Consider the following 16124-nt stretch of genomic DNA (forward strand, 5'->3'; position numbering starts at 1 on the left):
TTTTAAAGGAAGTTTGCTAACTGGATATTGAAACAAGAATGAAGCAGAATTTAGAGAATCCCACAAAGCAACTTATTGACAGTGACGTTCTTTCTAGGCCTGTCATTTCAATGAAGTTTAAAGACATCAGAACACCTCAGAACAAAAAGACTTATTTCTGAGAATAGGGTTGTCAATTCATTTTGATATCTATAGCAATTTAAAACAGAGTCAATGCACTGAAACATATCCATGTAAGTTCATTGAAAGAGGAAAATAATCCAGACACACAGCCTCAGAAATTTATAAAAATAGTAACAAAATAATTCCTGATATGTGTTTAAGATAGAACTGACTCCATTTGGAAACTATGTATGTTTATATTTAAAAAAAAATACAAAAAAAATTACAACACATCCCCTTCTAATGCCTCCTCGGCAAACCAGACTCAGATGAAGGACAAGCTCCAACAGACTGTGTGCTGTTTATTAGGATGTAGCACTGCCTTTGAGAATGTTTTGCACTGCCAAACCTTGCGGGGGTGTTAAAATGGTTCAGATTCTGCAAGGTAAAGACAATGTCCCAAACTATAAAAAAAGTGATCAGAAGATACTATGATTGAAGTCCTGTTATAGTAACTTACCTTTGGACCTTCATCCAACAAAGTGGGTAGAAGATGCTTATAGTTTATCCCCTAGACATACTGTATAGATAAACCAACAGTCCTTCCCCATCCCTCATTTCTAGGTACCTAAGACTGTGATACTGCTCTGCTTCCTCATTTGTATTTTAGTTCATCCTATGCTAATAAAAACAAGCACCATATATTTTCCAGGACATCTATTTTAAAGTTTCCCTCTCTAGTGTCCAAACTGCTGCCAGAAAAGGAGTCTGCCATACTCCACCTCGGGACACTGGAAGGACTCACCCTTTTGCAGTCTGGAAACACCGGAAGGAGAACCTGCATAATTACACTCACCTCTGATGATATGATTTAAAGTACATTCCTCACATAAAGAAAGCAAAATATAACTACAACTGTCATCCACTCCAAAACTATGTATTCCCATTATGATGGAAAACCATCAGAAATAGCTCACACGTGATTCAAAGTAAGGATATAAAAGGGACAACTGAGACAGCCTTCTCAGCCAAGCTTATAGACAACAGCATCAAACAAAAGTAGCAGACCCTTAAGCACTTTGAGCACCAGCAGGAAGAAAAGACAGCAGTCCAGGAGAAGCCTCTCTGTCTGAACGAGTAAGGGAAACATAAGTGACACGCAGTGCCAGTGCATCATACATGCAGGGCTCAGCCCTCCAACTCAAGCCTGTCTGCGGTTCAGCCTTCCCTGGACATGCTGCTGATGCCAAAAGAAATCCACGACCCCATCTGATGCTGCTTGCCCCATTCTTTTTGTAAGCTGCTCCAGTTTTATTGTGGCCATAGGGCAAAGCATCCATGAAAGAGGAGTGAAAAGGCATGTGGACAACTCCCCCATGAAACATTGAAGAAAGCAGTGAAGTGGAACTGACAGGGGAAACATACTATTTCCTAGTGTCCTACTTACCAAATCAATCAGAGATCAGCTCCAGCAGTTAAGTGATAATGAATTATTGATAACATTCACTTTGGGGAACTGAGCACTTACCAGCATTTATGAAACTAAGGATACTGAGGTGGGTAAGTGGTATCTCCATTTTAAGTAAGGCACAAGGCAGACAGCAAACAATTTGCCTGAAGTTATGCACTGCAAAGGTTCACTGTTATCTCTAAGATGTTATCTTAGTTCTATTTGTACATGATCACACATCACCTTGATTTGTGTCCCACTCTACCATGTGTAAAAATAATCCCACTTCAGAGAGGCACAATGAGAGGTTCATGTACAAAATTCAATCATTTCAGTAACCACACCTTACCACCTTTTCCGGGGGGTGTGGGGTGTGGGTGTGGAGGTGGGGGGGGTGGGGGTTGAAGAAAGAAGGCTGTGCTCAAAGTAAAGGGCAGCAAAATGGGTGACAGGGTAAGACCACTCTAAAATGTTATCTACAACATATGTTCAGTGGCAGAACTTTCCCCTGAGAAAGTAAAGAAGGTCTTGAAGCCTTACTATTTCAAGATACTTTAAGTCTGTGCATAGCATGTCTTCAAGTCAGCCAAGTTATTTGCCAATGCAAATAAATTCAACTAGAAGCTCAGTAGAAAGCCAAGGAATTCAGTCTTGGATTTACAACACTCTTGCCAGCCACTCAGAGCTGTCAGTAACACCACACAAGCACATCTCCTATCACTAATGCATAAAAGTGATATAGAAAAGAGGACTCAGTCTAATCCTACCATACTTCACACCTGAGCTTTCCACTGATGCCATTATCTATTTGTACTATGAAGAGCTAAATAGAAACAGAAGGACATGTGCTTTCACTGCACATTGTGTTATCTACCCAACCCCTTCCCAATTCTTCATCAAGCTTACCAACCGGACAGCCCTACATACTGTCCCCATGCACTTAAACATAAGTCGCTCACACACCTAGAGCTTTCACCCTCAACAGCAGTTGCCAGAGTTGAGGCAGACACAGATTCAGCTTTGCAAACTGGCAGCCATATGTCATCCAACTGGTGTTAAACACCACGATGTCGCATTAAACAACACAATGGTTTAATGCTAGTGTGCCAGCTCCTAGTCTGGTCCCCGACAGGAATGTTGGCAACGTAAGCTTCAGGAGGAGGAAGATTAATATCAGTACTTGCAACATAGTCCAGCCTTGCAGATAGGATCCCTTTCAGGAAAGGGCAGCTTTCTGGGTGGAATTTGAGAAGACCGGAGACAGTGTTCAGCCCTGCCACAGATGTCTTATAGGATCATATTACTCTGCTTTCCTCAGCTTCAATTTTCCTTATCTGTTAATGATTATTAATGCTCTCTTATCCCATGGGAATGCTGCAAGCATCCATAATTTATGTTTCTGTCCTGCTCAGATGCTGAGGAGATGGGTACCTGAAGATATATACTGATCAGTAGTTTTCCAAATATATAAGCTTTCTTAAGAAGCATCATAAAAAATGCAAATTATTAATATTAAAGCCCACGGGTGTATCTTGAATAATCTATTCCACAGTAGTAAACAGGCAAAGTCATAACCAAAAAACCTTTGAGCAGGTACGCAGCTAATACCCATTCCAGGGATTCTGATCAAAATATAGGTAGGCCAACCCTGTAACAGATGAAACTCCAGCTTCCCAAACTCCTGTCTGCTCAGCTACCAACTACACTCAGTCCACACAGTGACTCTATAGAGTTAAGTGATTGCCTGGACCTAGAAAATTCAAGTAATTTTGTATTCAGACATTAACTGCCCTCTTATTGACACTCATGGGGGCTCAATAAGAACCCCTGGTACAGTGTCAATTTTTGTTTTCCTCTTGCACACATACATACCCACCCCCTACTTTTCTTTAATGCCGGGACATGATTTGTGGGAGGAGAAGGGAACAACTTGGGAAGTTTGTTTAAAAACAGATTATGAATCTGTACATTTCAAGGTATCCAGAATGACTTTGCCCTGGAAACATGCAATGACTAGCTCCTGGCACAGCTGCTTACACCTAGGGTTTAATTTTGACAGTTGAGCTCTCTCAAACTGTTCTCTAACTAAAATATTTACTACAGCATTTCAACAACACATTTTTTCCAAAGCAAGAGGCCAACACAGTCCTTCCAAACTGAAGTAAACACTGGAATGTTTACTAAATCTATGCCAAGTTAGTTTTCTTATAGGGTTGCGCAAAATAGCTTGGAAGGCTCATGTCTGCAAACACCCAACTCATCCCACCTTCAAGGGCCAGACTGGCAAAGGTGGAAAGAGTACCCCATTTCTCAAAAGTTACTGCCCCTTTGAGATATCCCATATCAGACATGTTTCCTGTCCAAAACAGATAGACTTCTAAAATACTTGGTGGTTAAGTCATGTGGGTTTAACTTAAACAGGATCTGACGGGCCTACACAGGTCTCTTTGATATAGACCCAAAGTAAGTTACATTGATTGCTTCTTAAATGGAAAAATCCATTCAGAAAACTAGGCTCCCTGATTTTGCAACTGTTGATGAGCAAACACATGAAGCAGCACCAACACTGCAGGGAAAAATGAGCTAAACTGTGCTTTACAGGCTGAACACGGTTCCCCATGAGACTACTTACAAGGAACAGTGACAGTCAGCAGGCCAGCAACTCTGGATTCAACCGCAGTTAGGACAAGAATATCCTGCCAGTTATCAGAATACTTTTTGTATTTTCAGATTTCGTTTGACTCAGATAATTAGCCATTAAGCTCCAATAAGGTGGACATTTATCTAAAGATAACACAAGGAAAGTGGAAAATAAGCAGCCTGAGGCTACCCTGAAGACTTAACCAAATAGCAAGGCAGAGCTCCGTTAAAGTAAGTAATCAGAGAACCTATAGAGTCCATTGGCAGATTTTCAAGCATCCCATTAGAAATTTTAAGGATACCCAATCTGATTAGACACCAAAGTCTAAGTCATGTAGAAGTCATTAATAACTAGAGAGACTTTAACTTTGAAAGCTTGAAAGTTATCAAAGCTGCTGCAGGAAGAGACACTGAGCATTTTCCACTGTAACTCCAATGCATAGTTTTGCACAAGATTGGCAAAAGCTTTCTATGCTATATTAAAAAGTGAGACTGAGGAAGAGATACAGCTGTGCAAACCAATGTTGTCAAGTACCTGCAACTTTTGGGCGGACTTTGTTGATGTAACTAAGAGGCAAACACTTTTAGATGTTACCTCCAAAGAGCCTACATCCAGGAACTCTGAATCAGTTCTCCATGAAATGTCAACTAATATTTCAATTGTTGAAAAGGACAGGTATTTCAAAAGAAAATCACTTGAAGTTACAGTACAAATAGGAAATTATGCTGTAAGATGTTTTGTTTCTACATTTTCATAAAAACTGGAACGAGGAAGGAAAATGACTACTGTGCTTTTACCCTTAATGGACATACAATTCAAGTATGAAATAAGGTCACTAAAACTATTTTGGACTTTTTTGGAAGAGAAAGATTGCAATGAAAAATGTTTCAAGAAAGTGTCATGCTGTCACCAATCCTTATAGGGGAAAAAACCCAAACCAGCTGACAACACTCTACCTCAAACTTGCAATCTAGAAGCTACCATTCCACATGGTAGGGTATAACTGGTTCTGCCAATTTGTATTGTTTATAAATATTCTTAGGAACTCTATTAATGTTCTTTTTGTCTTCCAGGTACTATGTTAATGCTCTAGGTTAGATCACTTTGGTCAGAAGTACACTCCTGATTTGTTTATAGCACATTGTGGCTCCTTTTTCAGAGAAGCAAAAAAGTGGTTCCTGAAACTTACGTACTGCTTGCAGATCTAGGAGGAAGCCCTCCATCTGACTGTAAAAGGATAAATGCTTGCGGTTTTAGAGCTCATAGGCCAAAATATTACAGGGCTTCACTTTTCTCTTACCTTCACACTTGCTGATATTCAAAGCCAGTATATTCACAAGATTGAAAATTCCTAACAAGTGGAGGTAGATCTTACCTTTTAAGAAAGGGCTAGCAAACAAAAGTTTCTTAGAGAATGTAAATCAGATTTCCAGCAGGACTTGATTTAATAAAGGGCAAGTTTAACATGCAGATCCTTGGTTACATGGTAAAATGAAAAATCTCTTCATTTGAAAGTTCACAATACTTTTGATTTTATTTTTTTTTTTTTACAGTTCTACCTGTAACTCCGGACAGGTTTTTATTTCACTCACAATCAGGTATTTGAAATTCAGCCAGCACTTTATTAAGAAATCTGACTAACATCAGCCACATGGATTTTTTTTGTCCTTCTCCACCTTCTTTCCACCTTTCAAAAGGTTGTCTTAAAAGAAAAAAAAAAGCCTTTTTTGAGTTTGAATAGACAGCAATCACCACAAACACACTGTTGTTGTTAGCCAATTTTGAATTATGCCTAATTAGTTTAATGACTTAATCTTTTAAAACTGATGGAGCAGTAAGTACAGTTCTTCCAGACTCCAGGATTTCACAAGTGCAGTTTGTGTTCTGCCAGCCTGAGCTGATCTTGATCTCAGCATCTGTGTCTTTCCAGTTACCTGAACAAGCAAAGCAGTAGACTGTTTTACATGATGCTAAGTCCTTGATAAGACATGTTTCTTATTGTTATTCAGATCATGGAAGATTTAGTCCCCCATCCTCAAGATCACCCATCCAAGACCAGCATCAGAGCCCCAGACTCTTCTGGCAGACAGCCATTCTCACCAAGATAAAATATATATGTGCTTCAGGTCGGGTTCCAGTTAGACCATATATTCTTTTTAGTAGTGTACAGTTCCACCCAGCTCTTAAGATTGCATAGTTTTGGCCCTAGCCACAAGAGCAACTTGTGGCTTTGACAGGAGACTGGTTAGCAAGGTAGGAGTTATTTTGCCTTTGAAGTTCATTGGCTGCAATGTGTTTCCTGTGAGGGTCATACATGCTGGCTCTATCAATTTATCTATTCATGAAGAACTGATGTGCTTTGTTTGGCAGGTGAAGCAAAGTAGAGCTACTCTGCATATGTAACAACACGAGGAACTGCTCCAGCATATTTTATATCAGTCTAACAGTGCCCACATTCACAAATTCTTTAGCCATTTATAAATGCACACCTTGCATTGTGCATCAAGTAAATATTAACTGTACTTCATAAGTGATCCCTAAGAAATTGAGTAATTTGGTCAAGATGCACAATTCACTTGTAAAACCGTGTCAAGAACATAGGGAGACCAAGTCTCAAGCAGTCTGCTCTAACCAAACATCACCTTCCCAACTCAGCTACAGCAGAAGTTTCACATAGCCCGAACCTTAGCCTTAACACACCACACAGCTAGGCAATGGACAGGGGGAAAGGCAGGTAGAAAAAGAACAAGTCCAGCAGCATAAGATCATTCTGTGCATCAAAGTTGCCTGTACCAGTGATTTCATACTCTATTAAATATAAGATCCAAATCAAGAAGGAAGATGAAGTGGACCACAAAGTACAGTACAGGCACTCTCACTACAGAATAGCGATACAAACTGGGACACTAGGCTGCGGCCAAAGAAAGGCAGCAGCAGGGTGCAGAGCACTTGCAATAGACAGAGGCAAGGGAAAGAATTCCTAGCTGCAGGTTTGGCTACAGAAGCATGCAGTCCTACCATGTACGTACAGGTATAAGAAGCATACAAAAGAAAGAAGCTGGCACGTAAGTACAGATTCAAAGGCATTATGAGGAAAATCCATGGATAGAACTATGCACCAATGGGTAAAATTTCAGGTGAGGTCATGAGGCACAAAGGAAAAAATAGGAAAGGGTACTGAGATGCAAGGATGAGGGAGGAAAGACAAATCAGGTACGGAAAGAAGCAAGTAAGACTCCGTCCTCAGTATGCAGCTTCAGAGCAAGAGAACAAGGATACGGGCAAAGAAATAAAGCGAAAGAAGTCTGAATTTGACAAGAAAGGGATTCACAATCTGAGAAATAATGGCTATTTTTAGCTGCAGAATTTTAGATAAACTTATAGAAAGACCAGCAGAAACATTTAACAGCCCTTGACATAACTTATGCTTGCAGCAGAATACCAGTCCCGACACTATATTTGCAGCTTCCAAACTCAAAAACACAAGTGAAGTGTTATCTTCTGTAGCCATGTGTAGGCAATGACCACGTTTCCTGTGAAGCAGCCACTAGTAGCTTGTTCAATACAATACTGCACATTGGGTTACCTGTGAAGAGCACCCTGGACACCCAACAGTATTATAAGCTGGCCAACTCTTGCCCTGCCTTACAAAAGTGCAACTTGCCACATACATGGATTTTCATAATTATATAAATTTTTCTGTCTATATCATGTTTCACAGTTTTATAAACCTGAAACTCCTCTGTTCGAAGCATCTTCATGATTTTACTATAACAACAAAAAGAAGAGAAAGGAAAAATCTACTCTCTTGCGTCCAACTCCTACCAGCAAGACAAGACACTTCAAGGCAGAGCTATTTTGAACTGTAGAAGGATATGCCTGTTATTTGTAGCATATAGCTCTTGACTAAAATTAGGGTAGCACTAACAGCATAAAAGATAGATGGAAAGAGAGTTGGGTGTCTAAAAAAACCTGATTGAACAGGTAAAAGGGAAGTGAGTACAGTGAGGAAAGAAATAGATCTTGCCCAAAGTCATTCTGCTGATCAGCAATACAACCTGGAGTAGAACCGGCAGCACTAAGACCCTGAACAGCTTTGCCCAGCAGAGTACAAGTCTTCAGCTGACACAGATATGCCTGGCAACTGTGCTCTGTCCGGAGCTATAAGCATCGTCTGGCTTGTTAACAACTGAAGTGATAAATTTGTGGAAAATATATAAAGCAAGAGAAAGGACTCCAAGAAACGAAGGAATCTGAGTACAGAATGATACTTAGTAGCCAGAAATCACATCTTAATGTTTAATGTGACCACAACCTACTTGCTGTAGTAAAATTACTGCCTTTTATCAAAAACAGATAAATCCTTACAGGGAAGTGTTACTTAAAATTGAATTTTTCATCCAATAAACCCAGCTGTTTTAAAATAGATCGACATAGGCTACCTCATCTGATGTAATTAGTTTCCATCTAAAAATCTTCAATAAAAGAACCCTGAACCAGGAATCTCTCCCATCACATTCCCTTTGAGGCATCTGGAATAATACTCTGTCTAAGCAGATGAAAGGTAACATCCCGACCCCAGAGACTCCTAGCAAGGTGTTGGCACTTGGGAATTTTCCTTCAATTTAAAAGAAAAGAACAAATGAGGATCCCTACTAAAGAAAAAAGAGACCAATACAAAATATAGAACTAAAAACTGGAAAAAATGTAATTTTGGCCCCATTGAAACAAACTGTTTCATAGAAAAGCAGCACCCTTCAACCATAATCAACTTACACACTTCCCAACCTTTAATAAATTAAGCCTCACAGGCAGCCTGAGATATTAAACCAATTTTAAAACTGAAACCTCCTGGGTAAGAGGACACAGTAAAAGGACCTCTGCTGATCTGCTATGAGTTCATCAGCCCCTAATCCTAAACGATCCACACAGTGGGTTAAAAAGCTCATTCTTACAGTGCAGAGATCATTTTAGCTGAGTTTCATGGCCACATCACCTTTCACTAATTACCTCAGCTCCTCGTTCACCATGACATGTCACACACTGACAGAGCAACTTGCACGACCATGTACTCCTGCACAAAAAGCAGCTTTGCTTGATATGTTTTAATTGTGTGCAAGTCCACAGCTGTCCAGGCCATGCAAAGAAGGCGGCTTAAGGATCACAGAAGAGAAAGTTACCACCAGCCACCCCCCTGCAGATGCTTCCATTTTGATTTTGTTCACCTGGGCCTCTTTGATTATCCACCCACACGATCCCCTAGTCCATCAACACACTTCTCACACTATAGGAACTACCTATTATTTCTCTCAAACTTTCAAAGAGGACATATTTATATAACATGCATCTAAATTAGGTATCTGATTCCACAAGCTCCTTTGCAGTCAGGATGTGGATATCTGTGTGAGCAGCCAAGAACAAGCAGAGAGACCAATGGCTCCATTTAGAAACCTTCTCACTGCCTCAACATTTCCCATGTGCAAATTAACGCAAAAACATACACCAAAGCCAATTAGCATTACACCATCTTCTCCCTTAAAAGGGCTTTTCTGTCCCGATAGCCAACACTGCATGCAACGTAGGCTTGGCTTAAACTGCATTTTAATCTGACAGTTTTACTAGCACAACAGGCTGCATTAAAAAAAAAAAATCCATTCAATCACATTTTCAAGTTACTGCAGTTTAACAAGTTTCTACGTGTCAAGCAAGCATCTGGATACACACTCTGTCGGCAGCAAATGCAAACCTCCATTGATCATAGAAACTCAAAGTTTCATTATCAGAGATACTAATCAAGTTTGGGTTTTATTTTTTTGTTAACTTTGCTTAAGCTACTTATTTTCATCTTTGTTGTTGGGTTTTTTGTTGGTTGTTTTGTGGTTGGTTGGTATTAGGGTGGGATGGTTTGGTGTTTTTGTTTGTTTGGTGTTTTTTTTTTTTTCCCCACACACATGAGGTCCCCTTCAAAAATTCTTCAGCAGTCAGTAAATTTACGATAAACCGATTATACTAATGGCTGACTATACAATTACCTCCAGCCACGATCTACTTACATTTCAGGCAAAGGGCAGTCTCTCAATGTTTCACTTTAGAGATGCCTTAATATACATCATTAAAACTGGTTTCACTTGAAATATTACATTGTGCATCTTAGCATATCCTGTTATGAGATCTTGCCAGAGCAGAGGAGTTTTGCTTTAACACTTGAAAAGACAAATACGCCCAAACCAAGAACAACTATTGAGACATAAGATCCTTCTGCCTCCTCATCTTCAAAAGCTTTCTGCTGATAAAAAAAAATGTTTTCAATTTCAAACCCTGAAAATGCCAGTTTAAGTACTTACCACAGAGTACCTTCTACCAACTGTGGGACAACCACAGCTTCAGCCTGCAGCTGGTAGGACAACTGAACACTGACAGCCTGCAAGGCTTCCTACCAATTCATAAAACTCATCATTAGCTTCCACAACAGACTGGAGACTGAAACAGAGAGGCACTGCTATCATCACAGCAGATCTCACACTACAGATTTTTTCAGGCCTGGTCTACAAGTGCATTTCTGCTTACACAGAGAAAGCAACCACAGGACAGGATACATCACAGAAACTATTCTGGTAAGATCTACCTGTTGGAAAAATTTAAAAAAAACAAAGTCTGTCCTCAGGTGATAAATTAATTTTCTATCAGGCCTTCTACACTACTGCCCTGAAACAGAGGGATGATTGAACCTCAGCTCTTGTCATCATTGCTGCCTAACAAACCATCACCTGTTACAACCTGCCAGATCTAGTGCAAAGGGAGCAATTTCAATCCTCATCTGGTAGATAATCAGCATACAAATAGCAGTGGGATGCAGGTTACTGTTGTCACAATAAACATAGTATCACCATAGGATACCATAGTATCCTCCAAAGAAGTATGGAACTTGCCAGTCTCCCAGTGTATCAGGCACTGCTGACTAATTGTAAGCTTGTAACATTTTATTTCACATTTGTATGAAAAGTGTATTTTTACTACCTATTTTATAGTTAACAATCTCTACTTCCTATCACAACATGTGACTGCAGCATTGCAATTGTGCTTTCACCCTCACAGCCCTTGGCAACTGCAGGGTACTGTTGAGGCAAAGTTACCCCAAGTGGGATGGGATGGCTGGAAGCTCCTGGGCTCTGCAACTCCCCACACTCAAGGAGCAACAGGGACCCACAGAAGTCTAGCCAAGGACACATCCCTTTCCCTGACGCTATTCAAAATCCCTGAAGTTTACATGAAACCCACAAAATCATCATATGCTTACTTCAGTCCCTGCATCAAAAATGTACTTGGAGAGTCAAGTCTGACAACAGCCTCAAACACCCAATAACCAGAAATTGATCTGAGAGAACCTCTCTGTGGGTGCTGGCTCCTGCAAGAAACCCCAAACATTCTCCCCAGCGTGGATGTGGAGTTTTGCACTAAGGTTAGTAGTTCCCAGCTGTTCTCATCACAACTGCTGGCAGACTTACATCTTCAGCAAATATCCAATGCTTGTTGTGTGCCACCTATTTCTCCTATTATTTTGCCAAGTTGGAAGTTTCTTGACTTGCCAATGCTACTGCAAGAATCCTTGTCCGTCTCTAACATGCTGACATGCCACACAAGCCTGCAGCTGGCTTGTGTACTGAGAGAGACGAACACTGGTTATGGAGCACTAGACCCAGTTTAAGAGGTTTTAAAAGGATTGCACCACAGATATGAAATAGATGCACTGTATACACAGGATAGACATGAGTCTCCAAGTAGAAAGTGGTTTTCTTGCTCTCTCTACTTACACAGTAGTAGAGCAGAACGGTATTCAGCAGTGCTCTTCCCACACAGTACATAGAGGTTTTCAGCAAAGAAATTCTACTAAAAGCAATACCTCTGAATGTCTGTACAAATGAAAACCCATATAAGGAAATAGTATTTCCTTAGTAGCACATAGAAGTTTTAAGATATCAGACATTACACAATGCAGATTAATGTGGTAACATTACTGTTCAAGCAGCTCCTACCCCTGCTTGATTTGGAGGATGTTCTGGTTTTTTCCAAGCTTCTGACATGTAGTTGCAAATTGCAATGAAAGCACACATGTGGCCCTGCATGCTTAGGCTGTCTGTGGAACATGGTCCCAACTCCAACAGTATTAGACCAAAAGACTGGAGACAAGATTCAGAAGCCTCCCCTTGATACAGATCAAGCTGAGTATGTTTTAAGAGATAATATCCACATTATACATTCAGCTTATGCATCAGAAAGGTCCTTATGCTGAACTGTGACATCCTGGGGACCATACTCAGGAATTCCAGCTGTGCACTGCATTCCGACTCTCCAGCCAGTTGAAGACTGACATATTTAAGACCTACTTCACAGCTAAAACAGGAAGGTTTGTAGTTGTCAGAAAAAAAGTATTCTTCCTTTTCCACTCACCTTGTAACCATACTTTTTAAAAGCTAAATCATTTAGCTAAATATTTGTGACTCCTGCTATCATTTCTCTCCTTAATGGATCATATACAGGTTGAAATTAAAATTACATAAATCTATGTTCAAAATGTATTCAGTAGACTGAGGTTTTTCTGAATAAAAAGAAGTTTTGTCTTGAAGATACAGCACAGTGGTAATCAGGATTACAAAGAGTTAGTTTTTCTTTTAGGGACTGTTTACACGTTATTGGTTTATTCAGCTATAATGTACTTGCAATTCTCTGAAGCAATCCTTTCCTAAACTCACTGTAACTTTGTGTAGCTCAGCTTATATAACTTAAGTAATACAAACTGTGGAAGATGATAAACAGACTTCTGTTTTCTAACTGACACACGTACTTAACCCGAGACCATTGTTACAGTCTAGGCTGGTAAATGGAATCCTTGCAGGGCCTAACCCACATCCAGGAACTCCTGGGCTGACACTAAGCCAAAGCAATACGCTGGGAACTGGGTCAGACCATGGCACATGCAGGGCAGTAGGAGGGGATCAGAGCTGAGCATGACCTGTTTATACTGGCAAGAGCACAGAGAGATGAAAGAGACTGGGTGTGCATGTGTGTGCATGCACCCGAGAGCTTGATGAGACTTGAAATGAGGCAGGGACTGGAAAAGGAAAGAAAGGGAATTGGGGAGCTCCTGTGCGTGGAACAGAGGTTAAAGCTTCAGAGCAATAGTCTCCTCCTGATCAGTTATCAGTTGCAGTTACAAACTAAAATTAAACCAGCCTGGTATAAGTTCACACTATATATCATAACAAGATAAAACCTTTCCCATGCAGATAAGGTCTTTCAGGATCAAAAGCACTATTTGATCCAACTAAAATATTAAAAATAAAGATGCAAATAAAATATGCAAATAAAAGATCAAACCTTGCCTTGCAAATCTTCATTGGCACAATCCAAGTCAACAGTTACTTCTGCACACTAACGGAACAACTGTTTAGACAGAGACACTATACAGTGCTTACTTTCTGGTAACTGAAATTGATCCCCAGAGTTTCAATGTTTCCCATCTGTGCTCAAAAGACTTAATAGGAAAATAAATATTTTCGGGAATTATCAAAACTAAAATTCAAAACAAAGTGAAGGCCAGGCAGAGACAAACTAATTCTCCCTGTGGGAAGCTGGCAAGGGTGCCAAAATATACAGGGGAAGCAACATTTGAAAAGCGAATCCCCAAAGACTCCATACTTCTTTCTTCAAAATAAAAACAGAACACACTAAAAGAAAAGGTTTCAGAAAGCTGACTGAACCTGCCCCAAAGTAAGCCAGAGCCTCTGGCTAAATAACTGCAGGGTAACTGTCATGCAAGAATGGCAGTTTGCAGTCAAAAAGTTGAAATACTGACTTCCGTATGAGAAATAGGTCTTGCCGGTCACTACCCCCAGGCCAAGGTGGAACAAGAACATGGGGTGGGGGTGGCTGGGAGATCTTCATATGTAAAGATCAGTATCTTGTAGCATGGAACCCTCCCTGCTAATCTAATAGTGATATTACAAACAAATGTATTGGACACATAGAAAGGTATTTACCTTGCTATGAAAAATTAGGTGAAATTTTAGTAACAATACTATAGTAAAATGGAAATTAATAAGGCAGAAGGCAATGCAATCTCGATAAACAAACCTGAGCTTTGCCTCAAGCTTTCCAAAAAAATGACCTGCCAAAATAGTTTTGCAAAGACACCCAAACCTACACAAGACATCGCAGGAATGTCACAGCTGAAGTTTGTGGTGATGTAACTTCAAAACAGTGGAACTCCCGCTACGCTTCTCCTCCTTCCTACCCACCTGCACCAAACTTGAAACAAGCTTTTATCATGGAAGCTGTGAAACTTATCAGTTCTTCATGACAACAGATATTCTTAAAAAAAGAAAAAGAAATTGAACTCGATAATCTGAGTTTTACCCACTGTGTGTCATCACTTCATCGCCAGGGCGCGATTTGGAAACAGACACAGCAGCGTACCGCCAGGCTGCTTACACTGTCTGGAAAAGCGCCCGCTAAGATCATGTTGCAGAAATAATTCACACCTGCGGCAAAGCTGCACGAAACATCATCGACTCGCCGATTTTGACAGACATATACCTGGGGGGGGCGGGAAGGTGTGTGTGTGGGGGTGTGAGAGACTTTCTACAAAGATTAATAATAAGTAGGAAATCCCCCTTCCGCACCCCAAGCGGCGCCGGGCGGGACTCGAGGGCTTCACCTGGGTGCGGGGAGGCCGGCCAGGGCCCGCGGCAGCCTCCTCCGCCCCAAGGCCGCGGGGGGAAGCCGGGGGCCCGGCCTGGGCTGCACCAGCGGGCGGCGGCCCCTTCGGCCCGGCGGCCCCCTCGACGCCCTCCTCAGCCGCTGGGCGCCCGACCACCACCAAGGCTCTCCATGGACCCTTCCCGCCCGCCCCGGCCCCACGAACCCCTCCAGGCGCCCCGGCCTGAGGCCGGCCCCGCACGCCGGGACCACCCTGAGGGGACGGAGGGCGGGAGGGGAGGGAGAGGCACGCCCGCCCCCGCCGTGGGCATCCCCGCCCGGGCCGGCCCGCAGCGAGCCGCCGAGGGGAGGCGGAGGCAGGCAGGGAGGCCCCGGCGCCCTCCTCCGCCGAGCGGAGCACGCCCCCTCGCCCCGGGCAGCGCCCCGGGACGCCGCCGCTGCCGCTGCCGCCGCCGCCACCCGCACTCACCCGCCGAGCCCAGCAGCAGCCACAGCACCCACATGGCCCCGGCGCCGGCCGCTCCACAAACTTCGGGGCCGCTCCGCCAGTCCGGTCCCGACGGAGCCTGCGGCCGGGGGTGGCGGGGCGGAGGAAAGGGAGGGCAAGAGGGAGGGCCCGAAGGCGGTGCCCGCCACCGCCCCGCCCCGCCGGCGGCTCACCCCACCGCACCCCCGGCCAGGCAGGCCTGGGGCCGCCGCTGAGGCCGGGCTGTTGCTCATCGCGCACCGATAACCGGCGTGGAGGGCTGTGGTGGCATCAGCCTGCCGTGCCACAAACCCTCTGCGGGACGTGCGGCAGCAGGCGGGAGCCCTTCAGCCATGCCTGGAAGGGTTTGGGGTAGAGCTGTGCCCCTGCAGACGGGCCATACCTTCATGAGGCACAGAAATGCTCACCCTGCCCCCTCTGCAAGGAGGAAGGGGTATGCTGCTTTCAAAAAGCCTCCCTTTCCATCTTCTGATGCATGCACTTCTCATCTACCTTCCCCAACTGGAAGATGAGACATTGTCATTAAGGCAGTCAGTCGGAGCTGGCCCGTGGGATTTAATACCCTTGTAAAGCTCTGAAACCCAGCATTTAGGAAATATAAACTGCGTTTTCAGTCCAAGGCCCCAATCCCCACTTGGCTTCAGCAGGAGGAGGAGGGGGCCTTGTTTTCAAAGACCTTCGTGTTCAAAAAACATGTAGATGTGGCACTTAGGGACGTGGTTTAGGAG

At 42.7% G+C, this 16124-nt stretch overlaps 1 protein-coding gene across 2 annotated transcripts in view; it reads right to left on the reverse strand.

The window, feature by feature from the left end:
* Nucleotides 1–15502, reverse strand: part of LDLRAD3 (low density lipoprotein receptor class A domain containing 3) — a 119460-nt gene extending 103958 nt beyond the window's left edge. For both annotated transcript variants that reach the window (XM_075094343.1, XM_075094341.1), the window contains exon 1: nt 15379–15502. In XM_075094343.1, coding sequence (XP_074950444.1) covers nt 15379–15412 — 34 coding nt within the window. In that variant the 5' untranslated portion in view covers nt 15413–15502. The remainder of the gene's footprint in view (nt 1–15378) is intronic.
* Nucleotides 15503–16124: the final 622 nt, after the last annotated feature.

This window comes from Phalacrocorax aristotelis, chromosome 5, assembly GCF_949628215.1.
Source record: "Phalacrocorax aristotelis chromosome 5, bGulAri2.1, whole genome shotgun sequence".
NCBI classification, from domain to species: domain Eukaryota; kingdom Metazoa; phylum Chordata; class Aves; order Suliformes; family Phalacrocoracidae; genus Phalacrocorax; species Phalacrocorax aristotelis.